General features: G+C 51.3%; 5 protein-coding genes across 5 annotated transcripts; 4 read left to right on the top strand and 1 right to left on the bottom strand.

Annotated features, from left to right (window-relative positions):
- Positions 1–558: 558 nt before the first annotated feature.
- Positions 559–2,263, top strand: PKS1_2 (polyketide synthase; the record flags this gene model as incomplete). Its single annotated transcript, XM_046082826.1, has 3 exons — positions 559–1,194; positions 1,260–1,613; positions 1,676–2,263. 3 exons carry the CDS (start codon positions 559–561, stop codon positions 2,261–2,263), a joined length of 1,578 nt encoding a protein of 525 aa, XP_045938783.1.
- Positions 2,264–3,478: 1,215 nt separating this feature from the next.
- PKS1_1 (polyketide synthase) lies at positions 3,479–6,709 on the top strand (the record flags this gene model as incomplete). Its single annotated transcript, XM_046082825.1, has 3 exons — positions 3,479–4,303; positions 4,364–6,586; positions 6,662–6,709. 3 exons carry the CDS (start codon positions 3,479–3,481, stop codon positions 6,707–6,709), a joined length of 3,096 nt encoding a protein of 1,031 aa, XP_045938782.1.
- A 731-nt stretch (positions 6,710–7,440) lies between these two features.
- LDX57_001184 (uncharacterized protein) lies at positions 7,441–8,946 on the bottom strand (the record flags this gene model as incomplete). The annotated part of the gene is made up of 1 exon (XM_046082824.1): positions 7,441–8,946. The coding sequence occupies one exon, from the start codon at positions 8,944–8,946 to the stop codon at positions 7,441–7,443; it is 1,506 nt and encodes a 501-aa protein (XP_045938781.1).
- A 1,031-nt stretch (positions 8,947–9,977) lies between these two features.
- LDX57_001183 (uncharacterized protein) lies at positions 9,978–11,014 on the top strand (the record flags this gene model as incomplete). The annotated part of the gene is made up of 2 exons (XM_046082823.1): positions 9,978–10,142; positions 10,196–11,014. 2 exons carry the CDS (start codon positions 9,978–9,980, stop codon positions 11,012–11,014), a joined length of 984 nt encoding a protein of 327 aa, XP_045938780.1.
- Positions 11,015–12,733: 1,719 nt separating this feature from the next.
- LDX57_001182 (uncharacterized protein) lies at positions 12,734–15,021 on the top strand (the record flags this gene model as incomplete). Its single annotated transcript, XM_046082822.1, has 3 exons — positions 12,734–12,747; positions 12,836–14,673; positions 14,726–15,021. 3 exons carry the CDS (start codon positions 12,734–12,736, stop codon positions 15,019–15,021), a joined length of 2,148 nt encoding a protein of 715 aa, XP_045938779.1.
- Between the last annotated feature and the right edge of the window lie 612 nt (positions 15,022–15,633).

Below are 15,633 nucleotides of genomic sequence, written 5' to 3'. Positions count from 1 at the left end.
TGAGGAGGCAAGTCAGTCTTTGAAGCTTCAGATTTGTCAATTATCTCCAGTTGAGCAGGACGGCCTACCCCTGAGTTTTAACACTGTCCATGACTTGCTGCGAGAATATAACGAGAGAGATGAACGGAGCCATCCTGCCATCTGTAGCGTCTTGTTATGCATCACTCAACTACTACAAATATTTTAGTAAGTTGTGAAGAATGTTTGCTCTTCTTTTTCTCTGCTAACGCGGAAGCGTTTTGCAAAATCAGTTATTTCGAAGGAACCAGCTACCCAATCATCAATGAGAACACCCGGGTGGTAGGCCTTTGTACGGGCTCTATAGCTGCAGCGGCTTTCTCTTGCTGCTCGGGTCTTGACCAACTTAGGCGGCTGGCAGTCCCGAGTGTCTCTATCGCATTTCAGACAAGTGTGCATGTGGCTAGGTCTGGTGGCCTATCTTCCATTCCTCAGAATAAAAAGGCCAGTTGGTCTATTGCATTGCTCAATACGACATTATCGGAAATATCGTCTATGATAGATAGTTACGACAGAGAATCAGATCCATGCAAGAACCAAATGTGCTGGGTGAGTGCTGTTGGTCCTCAAGCTGTCACGGTCAGCGGTCCGCCTACAACCTTGGAACAATTCATTCAGTATCTATCCAGACAGGCTACTCAGCAGGTTGTTAAACAGCTTCCAATATTTGGACCCTATCATGCCCCATACTTGAGATTGGGGTCGGATTTCGCGCAGTTCTTAAGCGAATGCAATGTTAGCTCCAACCTTCTAGCAGGCTTGCCAGTTTTGAGGAATGTGATATCTGCCAGCACGGGGAATTCCGTCCAGGCGGATAATGCCCTTGACCTCCTCGGTGACGCTGTCCAGAGCATCATACATGAACCAGTTTGCTTAGACTTGGTGATTGAGGAGTTCGCCTTCTTCTGTAATCTGGCCGACAATCCTTGTTCCCCCACCATTACTGCCGTGTGTCCTACGACTGGGTTGGGGGGTATTGAAGGAGCACTCAGATCACAAACGCAAGCTGCCATCTCAATCGATAATTTCCATGACCTGGTCAGAGAGTGGAATCCATCACCGGGATCTTTGGATGCTCCTCTGGCCATTGTGGGCACGGGTTGTCGATTTCCCGGGGCAGACACGCCAGAAGAACTGTGGGAGCTGCTGGAATCAGGCCAGGATATGCATAAAACGGTAGGCATCCTAAGTGACAAAGCTTGAAATCGCTCCTCACATTGTATGCTGATGAGTTACTGCAGATCCCACAAAGTCGCTTCGATATCAACAAACATGTCGACCCAACACTCAAGAGAAAGAATACTTCCTCAACACCATATGGATGTTTCATCGACCAGCCAGGGCAATTTGACCTTCGGCTTTTTAACATGTCCCCTAGCGAAGCTGCCCAGACGGATCCGATGCAACGCCTTGCTCTGATGACTGCATATGAGGCACTGGAGATGTCAGGTTTCGTGCCGAATCGGACTCCTTCAACGGCCCTTGACCGGGTGGGAACCTTTTACGGTCAAACTAGTGATGACTATCGAGATACCAATGCAGCACAGGAAATTGGGACATACTTTATTACAGGCGGACTCCGTGCATTTGGCCCGGTGACTACCCCCTACCTTAGCCTGTGCTCAAGCCATGATCGCTAACGCCACTATACTTAAAGGGTCGGATCAACTATTATTTCAATCTCGGTGGGCCCAGCTACAACATTGACACAGCCTGCTCTTCCAGTCTCACAGCTATCCATCTAGCATGCGCCTCAATCCGGAGTGGCCACTGTGACACTGCTGTGGCTGGCGGGTTGAGCGTGCTGACATCTCCGGATCTCTACGCAGGACTGAGTCGAGGGCATTTCCTATCCGAGACTGGATCCTGTAAGACCTTCGATCATGGTGCAGATGGCTACTGTCGTGCTGATGGAATTGGAACCGTGATAATCAAGCGATTAGCCGATGCACAACGCGACAACGACAACATACTGGGTGTGGTATTGGGTACTGGAACGAATCATTCGGCGGAGGCAGTGAGCCTTACTCATCCCCACCCCCAAACGCAGGCCAAATTGTTCCGGGATGTTATTGAAAGGTCTGGGATAGATCCATTAGACGTAAACTACGTCGAGATGCATGGAACCGGGACACAAGCCGGAGATAGTGCCGAGGTGGCGTCGGTGGTTGACGTTGTTGCTCCTTTTGGCCAAAGAAAGCTCGATAATCCACTTTACGTGGGCTCGATCAAGGTGGGTACATGAGACCCCTTTGCCAATTCGATGAGCCTCCGATTATCTAACATTTGCTCTGTCGTTCAGCCGAATATTGGTCATGGAGAAGCTGTACGTATCTGCCTCCCTTTCTGTCCAGGGTTTCCACACTGAAGAATGAACAAGTCCGCAGGAGTAGCATCCTTGATGAAGGCTATATTGATGCTCGAGAAAAGAATAATACCGCCTCATATTGGAATAAAGACTGAGATCAACCGTAGATTCCCCGACCTTGAGTTAGCAAAGTGAGGGTTTTTACTTGTCGGCCTCAACCGTCGATGCTGACGCTCGATTACAGTGTTCGAATTTCCACGACATCAACTCCGTTCGAGTCATCCACAGACAGGGAAAGGACAATCCTTGTCAATAGCTTCAGCGCTGCTGTGAGGCCCACCTTCAGGAATCTTGGTGGATCGAACCACTGACTCGTTCTTTCCCGACAAGGGTGGTAATACTACGTTACTTTTGCAGGAGCCGCCAGCATCAACTCGCGCAATTCGGGACCCTCGACAGACCTATGCTATTACAGTCTCCGGGCATAGCCCATTGTCACTCGATGACAATCTCAAGCTGATGGTCAAATACATAGACGCCAATCCATCTATCTTAGCGGGAGACCTCGGCTACACCACCATGGCCCGTCGCATGCACAAGGGCCTCCGAGTCACCGTAACTGGAGAGACAACTGCCGAGATCAGGCAAGCATTGGAGAGAAAAAAAGAAAAGATTTACCCGCCTTCACCAGCGAGCCTGCGGCCTGTTGTGTTTGTCTTCACAGGACAAGGAGCGAGTTACCATTCACTCGCACATGACCTCTATATGACCTCAACGCAGTTCCGCTCCGATATCTATTCTCTCAGTCAACTGGCTTTTCATAAGGGCTTCTCACCGTTTATATCACTCATAGACGGGAGCATCACTGACATCAACTTGCTCTCTGTAGTACAGATTCAAGTGGGATTGGTTTGCATCCAAATTGCGTTGGCTCGATTATGGCGGTCCTGGGGCATTCAACCTTCGATGGTCCTAGGTCACAGTCTAGGGGAATTTGCCGCTTTGCAGACGAGTGGGGTTTTATCTATTTCGGACACCGTATTCTTGGTAGGGTGTAGAGCTCGTCTGCTGGAAGGACGATGTCAAGTCCGTTCCCACTCCATGTTAGCGGTTTCCTGCTCGCATGAGTGCCTTGGGCTATCACCAACGGAAATGGAAGGCGTGGATATTGCATGCTTGAATAGTCCTCATGAGACTGTTCTCGCTGGTGGTGTCGGCATTATTGCCAATCTGGAGTTTCGGCTACGTGAAAGGGGCATTCGGACAAAACAGCTTGTAGTTCCGTATGCTTTCCATTCTGCTCAACTTGACCCCATTCTGGGGGCTTTTGGAGATGCAATCAAGCAGGTCACGTTTGAGAGGCTCCAGGTTCCAATCATCAGCCCCGTAACTGGTCAGCTGGAAGAGCGGATTGGCGCTGACTATCTGCTTCGACAAGCAAGGCAGACAGTACAATTCTCCCCTGTGTTGGAGAGAGTTAAAGGCTCTGGTGCTCTAAATGACAGGACAATCTTCCTGGAGATTGGACCACACCCTATTTGCTCCGAAATGATCAAAGCTACTCTAGGCCGTGACACATGCACATTGCCGACACTTCGCCGGAACGAAGATTCTTGGGCAGTTCTAGTGCAAAGCCTGGCCGCGCTGCATGATAAAGGGTTGTCAGTTAACTGGGGAGAGTATTACCGAGAGTACGAAAAAGCTCATCGGCTTCTGGCTTTGCCGAGCTATGCGTTCGACAACTCCAGCTACTGGATTGATTATCGGAACGACTGGTCACTCCGGAAAGGAGATCCACCTGAGACAACTATAAACCCTGAGAAGTGCACAAAGCTGTCTTATTATCTTCATCGTGTTGTGAAAGATGAGTACGACGGCACCCAAGCTACGGTTGTCTATGAGACCGACCTCCAAGATGAGAAGGTCCATGCTGCGATTTCTGGACACCGGGTGAATGGCTGTGCTCTATGCCCATCCGTGAGTCTCATTCTCTGTAATACGAATGGCTCGTTGCCGAAAGTTAATGGATATCATTAGTCCTTGTATGCAACAGTTGCACTTGATGTGGCCGATCATCAGCAGAATCGAATGAAGTCTGCTCAGATTCCCCTCAACGGGCGGAACATTACACACATGGAGGTCTCGCACCCACTCATAGTTGGCTCTCTAGAAGATGAGAAACGAGTTCTTCGAACTACCGTTGAGCTAGCAGAGCGACACTCAAACATTATCCGAGTTAGGTTTAGCACAGTGGCGAGCGAACTTAAAGAGACTCAACATGCCTGCTGCTTCCTGGAGCTTGGCAAACAAGAAGATTGGCTTTCTGAATGGGCCGAAAATGCCTACATGGTGCAAAAGCACCTCGCTACACTGGATGCACTAGCTGCCCTCGGAAATAGCAGTAAAATAACTCGGAAATTAGCGTATCGCTTGTTTCGAAGCCTGGTGGACTACGCACCGAAATATCAACTCATGGACCAAGTAGCTCTCGCTAACTCCGGTGTGGAAGCCTCCTGCAAAGTCCAGCTACAAGGCGAGAACGGCCCGCATTGGATTGACGCCTTGGCCCACATATCAGGATTCGCCCTGAATGCCAACGAGGATACAGAGAGCGCCGACTTCGTGTATATCTCTCAAGGCTGGGGCGCAATGCGCCTCGGAAAACAGCTGCAAGCTGGAAGGACGTACCAAACCTACGTCAATATGTGGCCTCAGAAGAACGGTTTGATGGATGGTAACGTTTGGATCTTATCCGACAACGCAGTAGTGGGCTTGATCGAAGATATCCAGTTCCAGAAGATCAAACGTCAAGCCCTCAATTTGCTTCTTCTAGCTCCTGGCTCAAGCAGAGAATCGGCGAATCTCGCTTCTCCGTCAGCGATGAAGGAATCAGCCCAGCAACAGCCACATCTGGGTCTACCAGAGGGAAGAGTTAAACCAGACACTAAGACACAGGATAGTTATCGGCAATTGGTTGCCGAAGAACTAGGTCTCCCCGCAAGTCAACTGTCTGATAACGGCCATCTGCTCAACTTAGGCCTGGATTCACTCATGTCGCTCACGCTCACGAGCCGGTTGCAAGACGAGTGGGGAATCGAAGTCTCTCATCAATGCCTGCTTGAATGCGTAACCATTGGTGAGCTCCTCGCCATTCTGGACAACGTTACGGGGACAGGCCATGGTGGGTCTTGCCAGGGACCGGATATACCACAAGACCCTACGGCAAAATGTTGCGCCAATGGGCCTACAAGATCAACCGATTCTTGGACCCAGACAGGGTCGGCTTCTGAGAACATAAACAAACCATTCACGGAGAGCGAATTTTCATTCGGCGAAGCCCACTTCTCCTCGGCGCAGGGGGTTGCCCTAACAGGGGACTACATTAGTGACGTCGACCCTCCATCCGGGCTTCTTTTCGAAAGCGCTGATAGCATGCACAAGCCTTCTGAGTCTAGCCGCATAGACTCGGAAATTGATTCACACGAGCCGTCTGCCAAAGTAATTCTCCTGCAGCGGCGCTCAAACCTATCCAGCAATAAACAATTGTTTCTTTTCCCCGATGGTTCCGGCTCTCCGGCCTCGTATGCTCAGTTCGAGAACCTAAGCCCCGACTTTGAGGTTTACGGACTTTTTTGTCCGTACCTCAAGATTCCACAAGCTGAGACAAATGGTCTGGCCGCCACTGTGGGGATTTATATATCTGCCATCAGAGAGAATCAGCCCCACGGTCCATACCATCTCGGTGGCTGGTCAATCGGTGGAGTTTACGCATATGAGGCATCTAACCGACTAGTGCAAATGAGAGAACATGTCGCCTTACTTCTACTAATCGATTCCCCGTGCCCGTCTATTTTCCCGCCAATGAATTCCCGTCTAATAAAGTTCTTTGAGGCACTAGGCGTTTTTGACCAAATGCCCAGTGATATCCGAGGGAGAAGCCCTCTTAGCAAACGCGAGCAAGTCTTGAATCACTTCAAAATAGCGACGGAGGATCTTTCGGACTACAAACCTGTGAGAGCTATGGCGGGAGAGGCAGCTCCTAAAGTATTCGTATTCTGGGCCAGAAACGGAGTTTGTGAGGAACAAGCATCCGTGAGAGACGATGGCTCGTCGACTGATTCAGCCTATGCACTTGATAACTGGATTCTGGCTAAGAGAACAGATTTCGGACCGTGTGGCTGGGAAGCATTACTTCCGGTTGAACGTATGGTGATGAGAGTTATTCCAGGGAATCATTTTACCATGATGCAGAGCCCTAATGTGAGTGTCGCATGGGCTGTTTTTATTCTTTTTCAGGGGTTCCTTTATGAAAGAGCTAACCTGTCGTCACCTTAGATTGCTCAAATTTCGAAGGAGATACAAGAAATTTTGCGGTTGCTTTAAATTGCAGGATTGATTTGATCAGGGGTAAGGACTCTGGGTTATGTTGTTTCAATGTTAGACGTTTAGGTTCAAAGAATGGCAATTCCATTTCATTTGCGTCCACTCGATACCCGACTCAGGTGATCATGTAGAGAGGATATACCAAGAGCCGTAATTTGACACTGACGTGTCCACACGACGTACATACATATCCCACAACCGATCATAGTTATCCACTCATTGTATGCCTTCAGTTGCTAGGCATCTTGACTGGGAAGCAAATCCCGAAGATACGATGTGCGTAATCGACCAATAGACTTTATACCAATAACCTATTAGGTTATTCCCTGATCTGCATAATCTTGTGCAACGCAGGTGTAATTATTTGTTGACATTGCATCAAGGGATAAAATACCTCAAGGGGGAAACCAGATATTGCTGCCTCAGGTGTCTGGCCTTATTTGGTCTCGCGTAACACAACACTATGTCTGTGTTTGAATGCCTGAGGCAAAATGCCAAGCAATTTCGTCAGGCACCTCTCAAGTAGGCAATGTCATGAAAGACTTCCTGCACCAATAATTCCATCTGTAATGATGAAAGCATCTTCTCATTCATGTCATAGTCGTTGGCGACTGCGGTGCCCCCGCGTTTGGAACGTCGACATCATACAGAGGCTATGCTATGGAAGTTATATATTTCGAATAGTACCAGAGAGCATAACAATTGTCGCAACCTCGCAAATTCGCGAGTATTTAAGAATGAGACTTGTGCAACGGATCAATAAACTGCCCCGTGCAAGCAGCATTCACGCACTGGGCCAAGCTACCGAAATGAACGCCCCGATTGACCATCCCGGGCGCGTAATGGGCATATTTACCCGAGTTTGTCATGATATTCCTGGCCGATTTCGGCACAACCGGCTCCCCGAGCATGCACCAGCAAGTATCTGTGATTATTGTCGCGCCGAAGCCCTCTAGAGTGGCAATAATGCCGGCTGCGGAAGCTTGCTCATATGTGCTACGACTGGTAGTGACGATGAATTCGACAGATGGACATTTCTGCCGGGACACGGTAAGGTGAGATAGGCGTTTGAATTCTTCGATGGCGAAATGCGGGTTTCCGAGAGAAACGAGACCGACAGATGGGTCGGTGGCGGAGTTCAAGGCTCGTCGACATTCTAGGATCTCGGAGGCTGTGATTTCAAATCGGGGTAGATGAGACTCCATGCTAGCGAATTGTCCAGCTTCAGGAGTCACCCCTCTCATATGAAAGATGGCTGCGGATGAAGTAGTGGCGAAGGCAGCGCTGAAGGCTTTAAGATCTATGCGGTGCGGGGATAGGTGCTCAACTCCACAAACTAGGGGAATGCGGTGCTGAGCGACCTTTCCGATCAAATACCCTATGACTGGATAGAATGAATCATCGATCGCACGGATATCGGTGGGCACTTGGACAAAGATATCCGGCCGGCGACCTTCCGCTGTATGACAGCCGGCTGAAGGGGCCCGACCGGTCAAAGCAATACACACATCAATGAAATCGGGGTATTTCTGCGTGTGGGCCCCAAGAACGCTATTTGCAAAAACGACCGCATTTGATTCTGCCCAGCCAATATTTTCACCTTCCTTCGGCGCAGTGTCCAGAGTGTACGGCGCACATGTAAAACTGGGCTGTGCGCCCATGGAAAGATAGACGTTGGCAAGTGTGCCGGCCTGAAATGCTAGCTCAGGATCAACTCCCAGCTCCTTCCATCGGCGCTGGTCAATGGATATTGAGTTCAATGTCGTCGGTATCATGAATTGGGCACCTAGGTTTTGAAAGGTCTGTGCGAATGTGAGGCTAGCTGGGCCGGTGTAAATGCAAGCGTCGATGTGAGCGCGCGAAACATCAATAAGACGAGTGGCGCCCTGGATGGCGGCGAACTGAAGGATTATATTGAGGGCTATTTTCACAGCCGCACCCTCCTTCCCCGCAAGGACATTTTTGTCCAACTCAGAAAGGTTGACCTGGTTACCTATAGGATAAAGCTGCAATGGTGGGGTTGGCAAAGGCACGCCACCAAGCTGAACCCGCCCCGTATCGATCGCTGCGAATTGCCAGTCACGTAGACCATGAAAATCTTCAGGCGAAAGTACCACAACGGGAATCGAGCGTTCAAAAAGAGCTTTCCCTACCAACACCCCTAGCGTTAATATTTCCTCCGCCTGCTCGAATATCAACCCCGCCGGAGCACAGTGATTGAGCAGGAGCTCGAGCATCACAGTGCTGCCAGTACAGGACCCGCGGCCACATGGGATAGCCAGGATCCGACCAGCTATGCATTCACCTCGTAAGGGATGGTGGTGGTCCACCACATCACCCGTCTGGGGGTTTACTCCGCCCCAGAAACTCAGGCTGGTCGAGCAGTAAAGTAACTCGGCAGATGCTGATCCGTTGATCAAACATCGACCTCGGAGTGTCGGTATCGGCCCGGTGCGACTGGATGCCATACTGGCTGCAAGATTGAGTATCTAGTGATGCCAGGTGATAAATACAGCGCATGGTAGCTGTCAAGCTAGCGACGGCCTTTTAAATCACAACTGTACCTCGGGAGAAGATACCGAAGCCCCGCACTATAGTGCCGGCTTATAGTTTAATGTGGGAGGAGACTCGAGTTCTTCCAGCGAGAAAACGCGGCCGTGGCCTCAAGACATGTCCTTCATGAGGGATTGTTGGAGGTGAACGGTCGGATCCCGGTCTGAAAGAACGGGTACATGATCCCCGTGCGACAATAGATGCAAACGTTCGAAGATAGTGACTTGGATGAGGGGCTGATGGGTTCAAGGGCGCCAATCTTTTCGAGATAGCCTACTCCGTAGGTATGTGTGAGTCAGACACCGGTCGGTTTCCAAAGTCCACCAGGCAACAGCTGCCTAGTCGGTCCGACTAGATTAGACATATTCCGCCGTCAATCGATTCGGCCCCCCCCCCCCTTGGCACGTTTGCATTCAATCTCGGTCTCGGGTCTCGGGTCTGGCGAAAGACGAGCACTGACAAATGAGTGAAACGGTGGAGAAGGAAGGAATCGAGCGGTTGCACGAGACTGTCTCTGGGGGTGTTTGTCGTGTTTGTTCTGGGGGGTCCGCAAACCGTGCAAACCGTGCAAATCAGCCAAACTCCTCGGCCTGCAAGACGCGCTACAGCTTCATCGCCATTGATAACATCGTGGGATCCCAGTTATTCATTCTTCTTCATCCCAGCTGATGTATGTAGTCCTGTGTGACCACCCGAATTCCCTCCCATCGACATCATGGACACTTCTAATGCGAATCTCGACAAATTCGCCAACTTCGATGTCATTCAGACCGCATACAAGAAAGTCCAGGATTATGAGATCAGAGCGGACTTCGTGATCCCCAAATCGAAGTTTACCGGAAAACGACCGGTGATTGTACGCTTCCACGGTGGTGGTTTGGTAGGTGATCCCCCGCTTCTAAGTCCAAGCCTTCCGCGACTAACGAAACCCAGATAACCGGGGATTCCCTGATGAAAGAATGGTTCCCCACGTGGCTACTGGAGCTTGCGGCAAAGCACAACGCTGTCATTGCTACCCCCAACCACCGATTGCTGCCCGAGTCCAGCTCCACGGAGATATACGAGGACGTCGAAGATTACTGGACCTGGTTGCACTCGTCGACCGTGGCAGACCTGCTGTCTTCTTCCGTGAACCCAACAGAGCTCGATTTCGCGCGAGTCATCACTGCCGGTGAATCCGCCGGTGGTCTACTGAGCATCAGCCTTGCACTGTCGCATCCCGACGAAATCCGAGCCGCCACGGGCAGTTATCCCGCAATCGACATGGCGTCGGTACATTTTGGTGGGCCGAGCCCGCCGCCGCTAGAACCGCCTCTCCCGGCGACGTTGGTGCGTGATCATGAGAGCAAGATTCAACCCGGGGATGTCGTTTCGACTGGACTTTCGTTGGAGCGCTTCCAGTTGATGATTGCCGCCATCCACTTCGGGGATCTCACGGGCCTGTACGAGCGCGGAACGAAGGGCCAGCCACGGGGCCGCTTCTATCCCATTGAAAAGCTCGATGAACCAGGAGTCAAGCTTCCCAGGGGTGGCATCTCCATCATGCATGGTGGACAAGACACTTTCGTTCCAGTGGACGGCGTGGAGAAGTTTGTGCAGAAGGCTCGCGCGGTGGCGAGGGCGCAGACGGCGGAGAGTAAGATCATCCTAACGGTGCGGGATGGAATGCATGGCTTCGATCTGGAGACGCCCTTAAACGAACAGTGGTTGAGTGATCATCTGGCTGTGTCTGTTAAGGCGTGGTTAGAGTGATAGGTGATGTAGTCTTTTTCGTTTTTTCAGATTATATACCCGACGACAAGATTTGTATATTTTAAGATAGACATTGTTTAGAGATACCCTTGCAATCAAGCTTTTTTTCAGTTCCAGGCCATAATGTAACTGGAGAGAGCCTCTTGATGTCGCGGTGTGCAAAGTATGCACGTGAGACGGTGATTAAATCGGTCTTTCTCTTGCTCAAAACCCAACGGGGATCCATCCCTTCTCCAACTATTTCGCCGAGTCAACCCCCTTATCATTCCATCTCGATAGTGCGATTTCACCCGTTAGATCGTGACTATAAGGTGGCGAACACGATGATTGTCCTCATTGTGGCGTCGTGGCATCCACGGTCGAGCATGGAAGTTCCTGGTTCCTGAGCAACCACCGACGGACGTCCACCATTCCGTGAGCTATGGTTATCTTCGTCGAGATTATCTTCTCGCCCTTTCTCGATCCATTAGTCCTGTTCATTTTCGCTTCTCTTTTTGGCTGCTTTTCTTCCAACAAGCGGCATCTGACAAAAGTCGAAGCTGATCAACAGCATACCTGACTAATCCGATCCTCAGTGGCAAAGCACGCGATGTTACGGTTACAAAACCACATCAATCGATCGAATCGAACCATATCTGGGGTAGTTCTGCTCGGTTGGAAATCTCTGGACGGAGGAAACGACGAACGCGGCAAGTCGGGCTTCAGATCACCTGAACTAATGATATCAGTCGCCACCGCGACCTGCGTCTAGAATTTTCTCGCGCGGCTGAACATACCGATCCTGATCCCCCAATGATATCTGCTTTGCCAAGTCATCCGAGGCAGTCAAGAATACTGCGATCGGTCATTCGATGAGGGCAATATTTCCTCCCGCACCCTCCGCCCGCTAAGACCCGGGAGTTCCACCAGCTCTATCCCGACGACGCCTCCTTCCTATATTGATTTGCACCTTGGAAAAATTTGCATCGAAAATACCGGTACATCCTACAGAATGTATAGATACCGAGCATATGGCCTAGCGTCGATAGGCCTTGGAACATAGCGCCTCAATTGGTTAGTCCGAGGACAACACAGCAGACAGAGAACGTACAGGCCAAGGATGACAGGTCGAACTGTCCAAATGGCCCTGGCAACGGAAATTCAGGGTTACCATAGATGAATACCAGAAATCAGAGAACAACAGTCAGGTACCATGCCCACGCGACGGCGCAGGCCGCCTTCCGCCTGCCCGAGAGAGAACCTCGCAGTTATCGGCACCTTTATCGCAGATTATTCTGGTTACTTTACTTTACCAGTCGTTCAGAGATAGAACTCCCCACCTCGGAGACTAGTGATCTTCAATAATATGAAAGACGGGTTGGCATTTGCTCCTAACAGGCTCTCACTGGTCGAACCGACTCCCTGCTTTGATCTCCGGTGGCGACTGAGACGTCCGCCCCAATCAGAATCAGTTACTAATATCCAGCCTAATCCGGGATAGGATAGGGCTTGTGCCACCGGATGTTCGTTCCAGGCAATTAAACAACGTTCTGGCGTTTGCCTTTGCCCTGGAGAATGTGGCAGTCCATGCCGAGTTTCACCCTGACCGGAACTAAGCCGCGGTCCCTGAACTTTTTCTTCCCAGGAACAGCTTCTTTAAATCAAGATAGACGGGTGAAAACGAAGCAAGGTTGACTCGTAGGGCATAACTGCCCGATAGTAACAAGCCAGCCGCCCACGATGTTTCGCAAAAGGTATTCACGCTATCTGTCACTCCCTCCCTCTCACTCCGAGACTCCCGCAGTCGCCTGCTAACCTGGTTCTTGCTTTCTCCATCAAAAGGAGCGGCCAAAAGCCCGATGAATATTTGATCAGGGACTTCCAAAACAAGTTCGGCCATGTTGCCACCACTTCGTATATCCCTGAGACTGGGATTCAACCCAACCAGATCGTTGCTTCCAATGCCAGCGGGCAGGCCCTGTCGACTTTCGATCCCAGCCCGACGTTATTCCCACCGAACCCCGCCTTCGCGTCCTCCCCGTTGAGTCGGCAGCACTGTTCCTGCACCCTGTTCAAGAGTCGTATGTGTGCGGTACTCCATAGCCCCGCGGGGGATTTGCACACTCCGATGCATGAGTGTGAATCTGTCCCCACGGCATTATCGCCCTGGGGGCGGATGCCTGGTGGGCAGCATGCCGACCCCCATGCACACGATGCATACCAGAACGAATACTTTCGCCGCCCCGTGTTCCCTTGGCGAAGTTCCAATCCATTCTTCCAACAACCCTCATACTCACCCAGATCATTCATGCTGCAGGACCCCAATCCTGGTCTCGACCCTGTGGAGCCCCTCCCGAAGACGAGCTTTGGGCATTCCGATCCCTCGGCACTGTATAACTCTCCATTCCCTTTCTCTCCGCGCGAGGTAGATTCTGATGATAGCCTTATTAGTTCCACCCACCCGTCGTCATTCCGGTATCAGGTGGTCTTGCATGCAGCGACAGCCACCTACAACAAGGAATACGAAATCCCCGTTACCTATCTCAATCGGCGCCAAGCATATAAAGTCTCGGTTGTCGACACGGCGCCCCCTTTCACCTCGAGTCCCGTCCGTTATCGAACGCATGTCCGAATCTCCTTCGACGATGATAAGCAGCGTGCTGACCCCGTAGCGGCCTGGAAGCTTTGGATGGATGGGCGTGGGCTGGCGGAGGCCCGTGAGGCTAACTCCAAGCTCGCGGCTGTAGAATTTGTTGACGTGAAGCCAAGCGCCATGGGCTTTGCTGAGACTCACATAGAGTTGGAGAGCTCCTCACTGGATGGATTCTGCGTTGCCTGGACCAGTCATCCGCGATCGGGCCGATTTGGCTGCGAGCTACACGTTCTCTTCAACTTTCTATCCACCGACTTCAGCTTGTCCAAAGGAGTCAGAGGCGCTCCTCTCCGGCTATGCGCTAAGACGGAAGTGGTTTCATCAGACTCGTTGCTTCAGGATCCGTCCCATGTCTGTGCGCCGGAGATCTCTTGCTGTAAGGTTAAGTTGTTCCGAGATCACGGGTCGGAACGGAAGATAGCGAATGACATCGCACAGCTCAAGAAGGCAATACAGCGTGTCGAGGAGTCCATCGCTCACTCTGGGACTGACGGCAACCGTGGCTCCAGTAAACGGAAACGCGGGAGACTTCCTCTGGTCGCTCGAGGCTCCGAGGCCAGCGTACAGCAGCTCGCTCCGACCGACATGCACAACACGCATGAGCCTCCGGGCGCTGACAATCCTGCCGCCGATGAGGATCCTCAGAAGGTATTGTTCGTCCTGAGGATGATGCTTTCATCTTCCCAGCCATATAGCCTGTTGTCGCTGCCATGTGATGAACGTGACGATCCAGATCGGTTCCCTGTCCTGTTGCCGAATCCCCTACTCGGGCCTCTGCTGGCAGAGCGCCCTCTTACCGGCACAGACTTCTCCTCGGAGCTAAGCACGGATGGTGAGTGGGGAGGGGTATTACAGCAGCATGCAGACAAGGACCCATACCCTTCCGGCGTCGCACATACTCATTTCGTGTCACCCCGAGCAGTCAGCTCTATGAGCCAGGATGTCGACAGTCGAAACGTTCCTAACCGACCATTAACCACGATGAATATACCGATGCGTAGCCGTGTAGGCAACCATCAACGTGCCGGTGAGTACCGTAGACGCATCATATATGAAATGGCCCCTTAACCTTCTCATAGTTGCCTGTTTTTATGTTATTCGACGTATCGACGGCCAAAATGAGGCTTACCACCATGCCGTGTACCTGTTCCAACGAACCTTAGCGGACTTCATGAAGCAACTCTCTCGAATTCAGAAGATACCTCCAGAGAACATCATCCGAGTAGTTCGCATCAACTCGGCGGGCTTGCGCATCCTGGTCGATGATAATGTGGTCCGAGAAACGCCTGAAGGCCAGGACATGGTTGGGGAATTTGTGCAGATAGAGGATTCTACGAACCCCTCGTCCAGCTGGCAGGTCAACCTGTTCTATTAAAGTTGGCACTGGCTAGCTTGGCACACATCCGAAACAGCGTCTCCGCAGCATATGCTGTCGGCGGCGGCGTGGCAAAACGTACCCGGGCCAAGGCAGATCAACCAGTCGTCGCCACCGAGAGCCCTGATCGTCGTTTCGGGACCGGGCCAAAGGAGCCTATTGCCTGACATGCCACATTTCGGCCATTTCAGTGGCACATGCGGTTTCTCTATGGGCATCATCCCGGTCCATAGTGATAAGTGGGCAGCATTTTACGGCATCTGAGCTGGATCCCGGTGCCATTGAGATAGTTCCCTTCTGTGTGCATTGACCATCGATAGCATCCGACTTGAATGTAGCTATTCACTTAACCACTGGCCAGGGTAGTGTGATAATGGGTGCTCTGGTCAAATACGATGAACCAGGGATAATGCACCCCAACACCATGGAAAACGCACCAATACCATTCAGAACTAGGTGCCCCGTGGTGGATAATTGCCTGATGATGTCAAAGACACCACGGAACAGAAGTTGTACATCGTATGTATAGACGCAGACCATGACCATGATGACATGACCTGAGGAGGGAGAAATTATTGTTGTGCATGAGAAACGTAGTGACGTTGAACGAGG

The sequence above is a fragment of the Aspergillus melleus genome (assembly GCF_016097325.1).
Source record: "Aspergillus melleus strain CBS 546.65 chromosome Unknown contig1, whole genome shotgun sequence".
NCBI lineage: Eukaryota > Fungi > Ascomycota > Eurotiomycetes > Eurotiales > Aspergillaceae > Aspergillus > Aspergillus melleus.
Note: the sequence above shows the minus strand (reverse complement) of the source record. Positions and strands in the feature narration are given on the sequence as shown.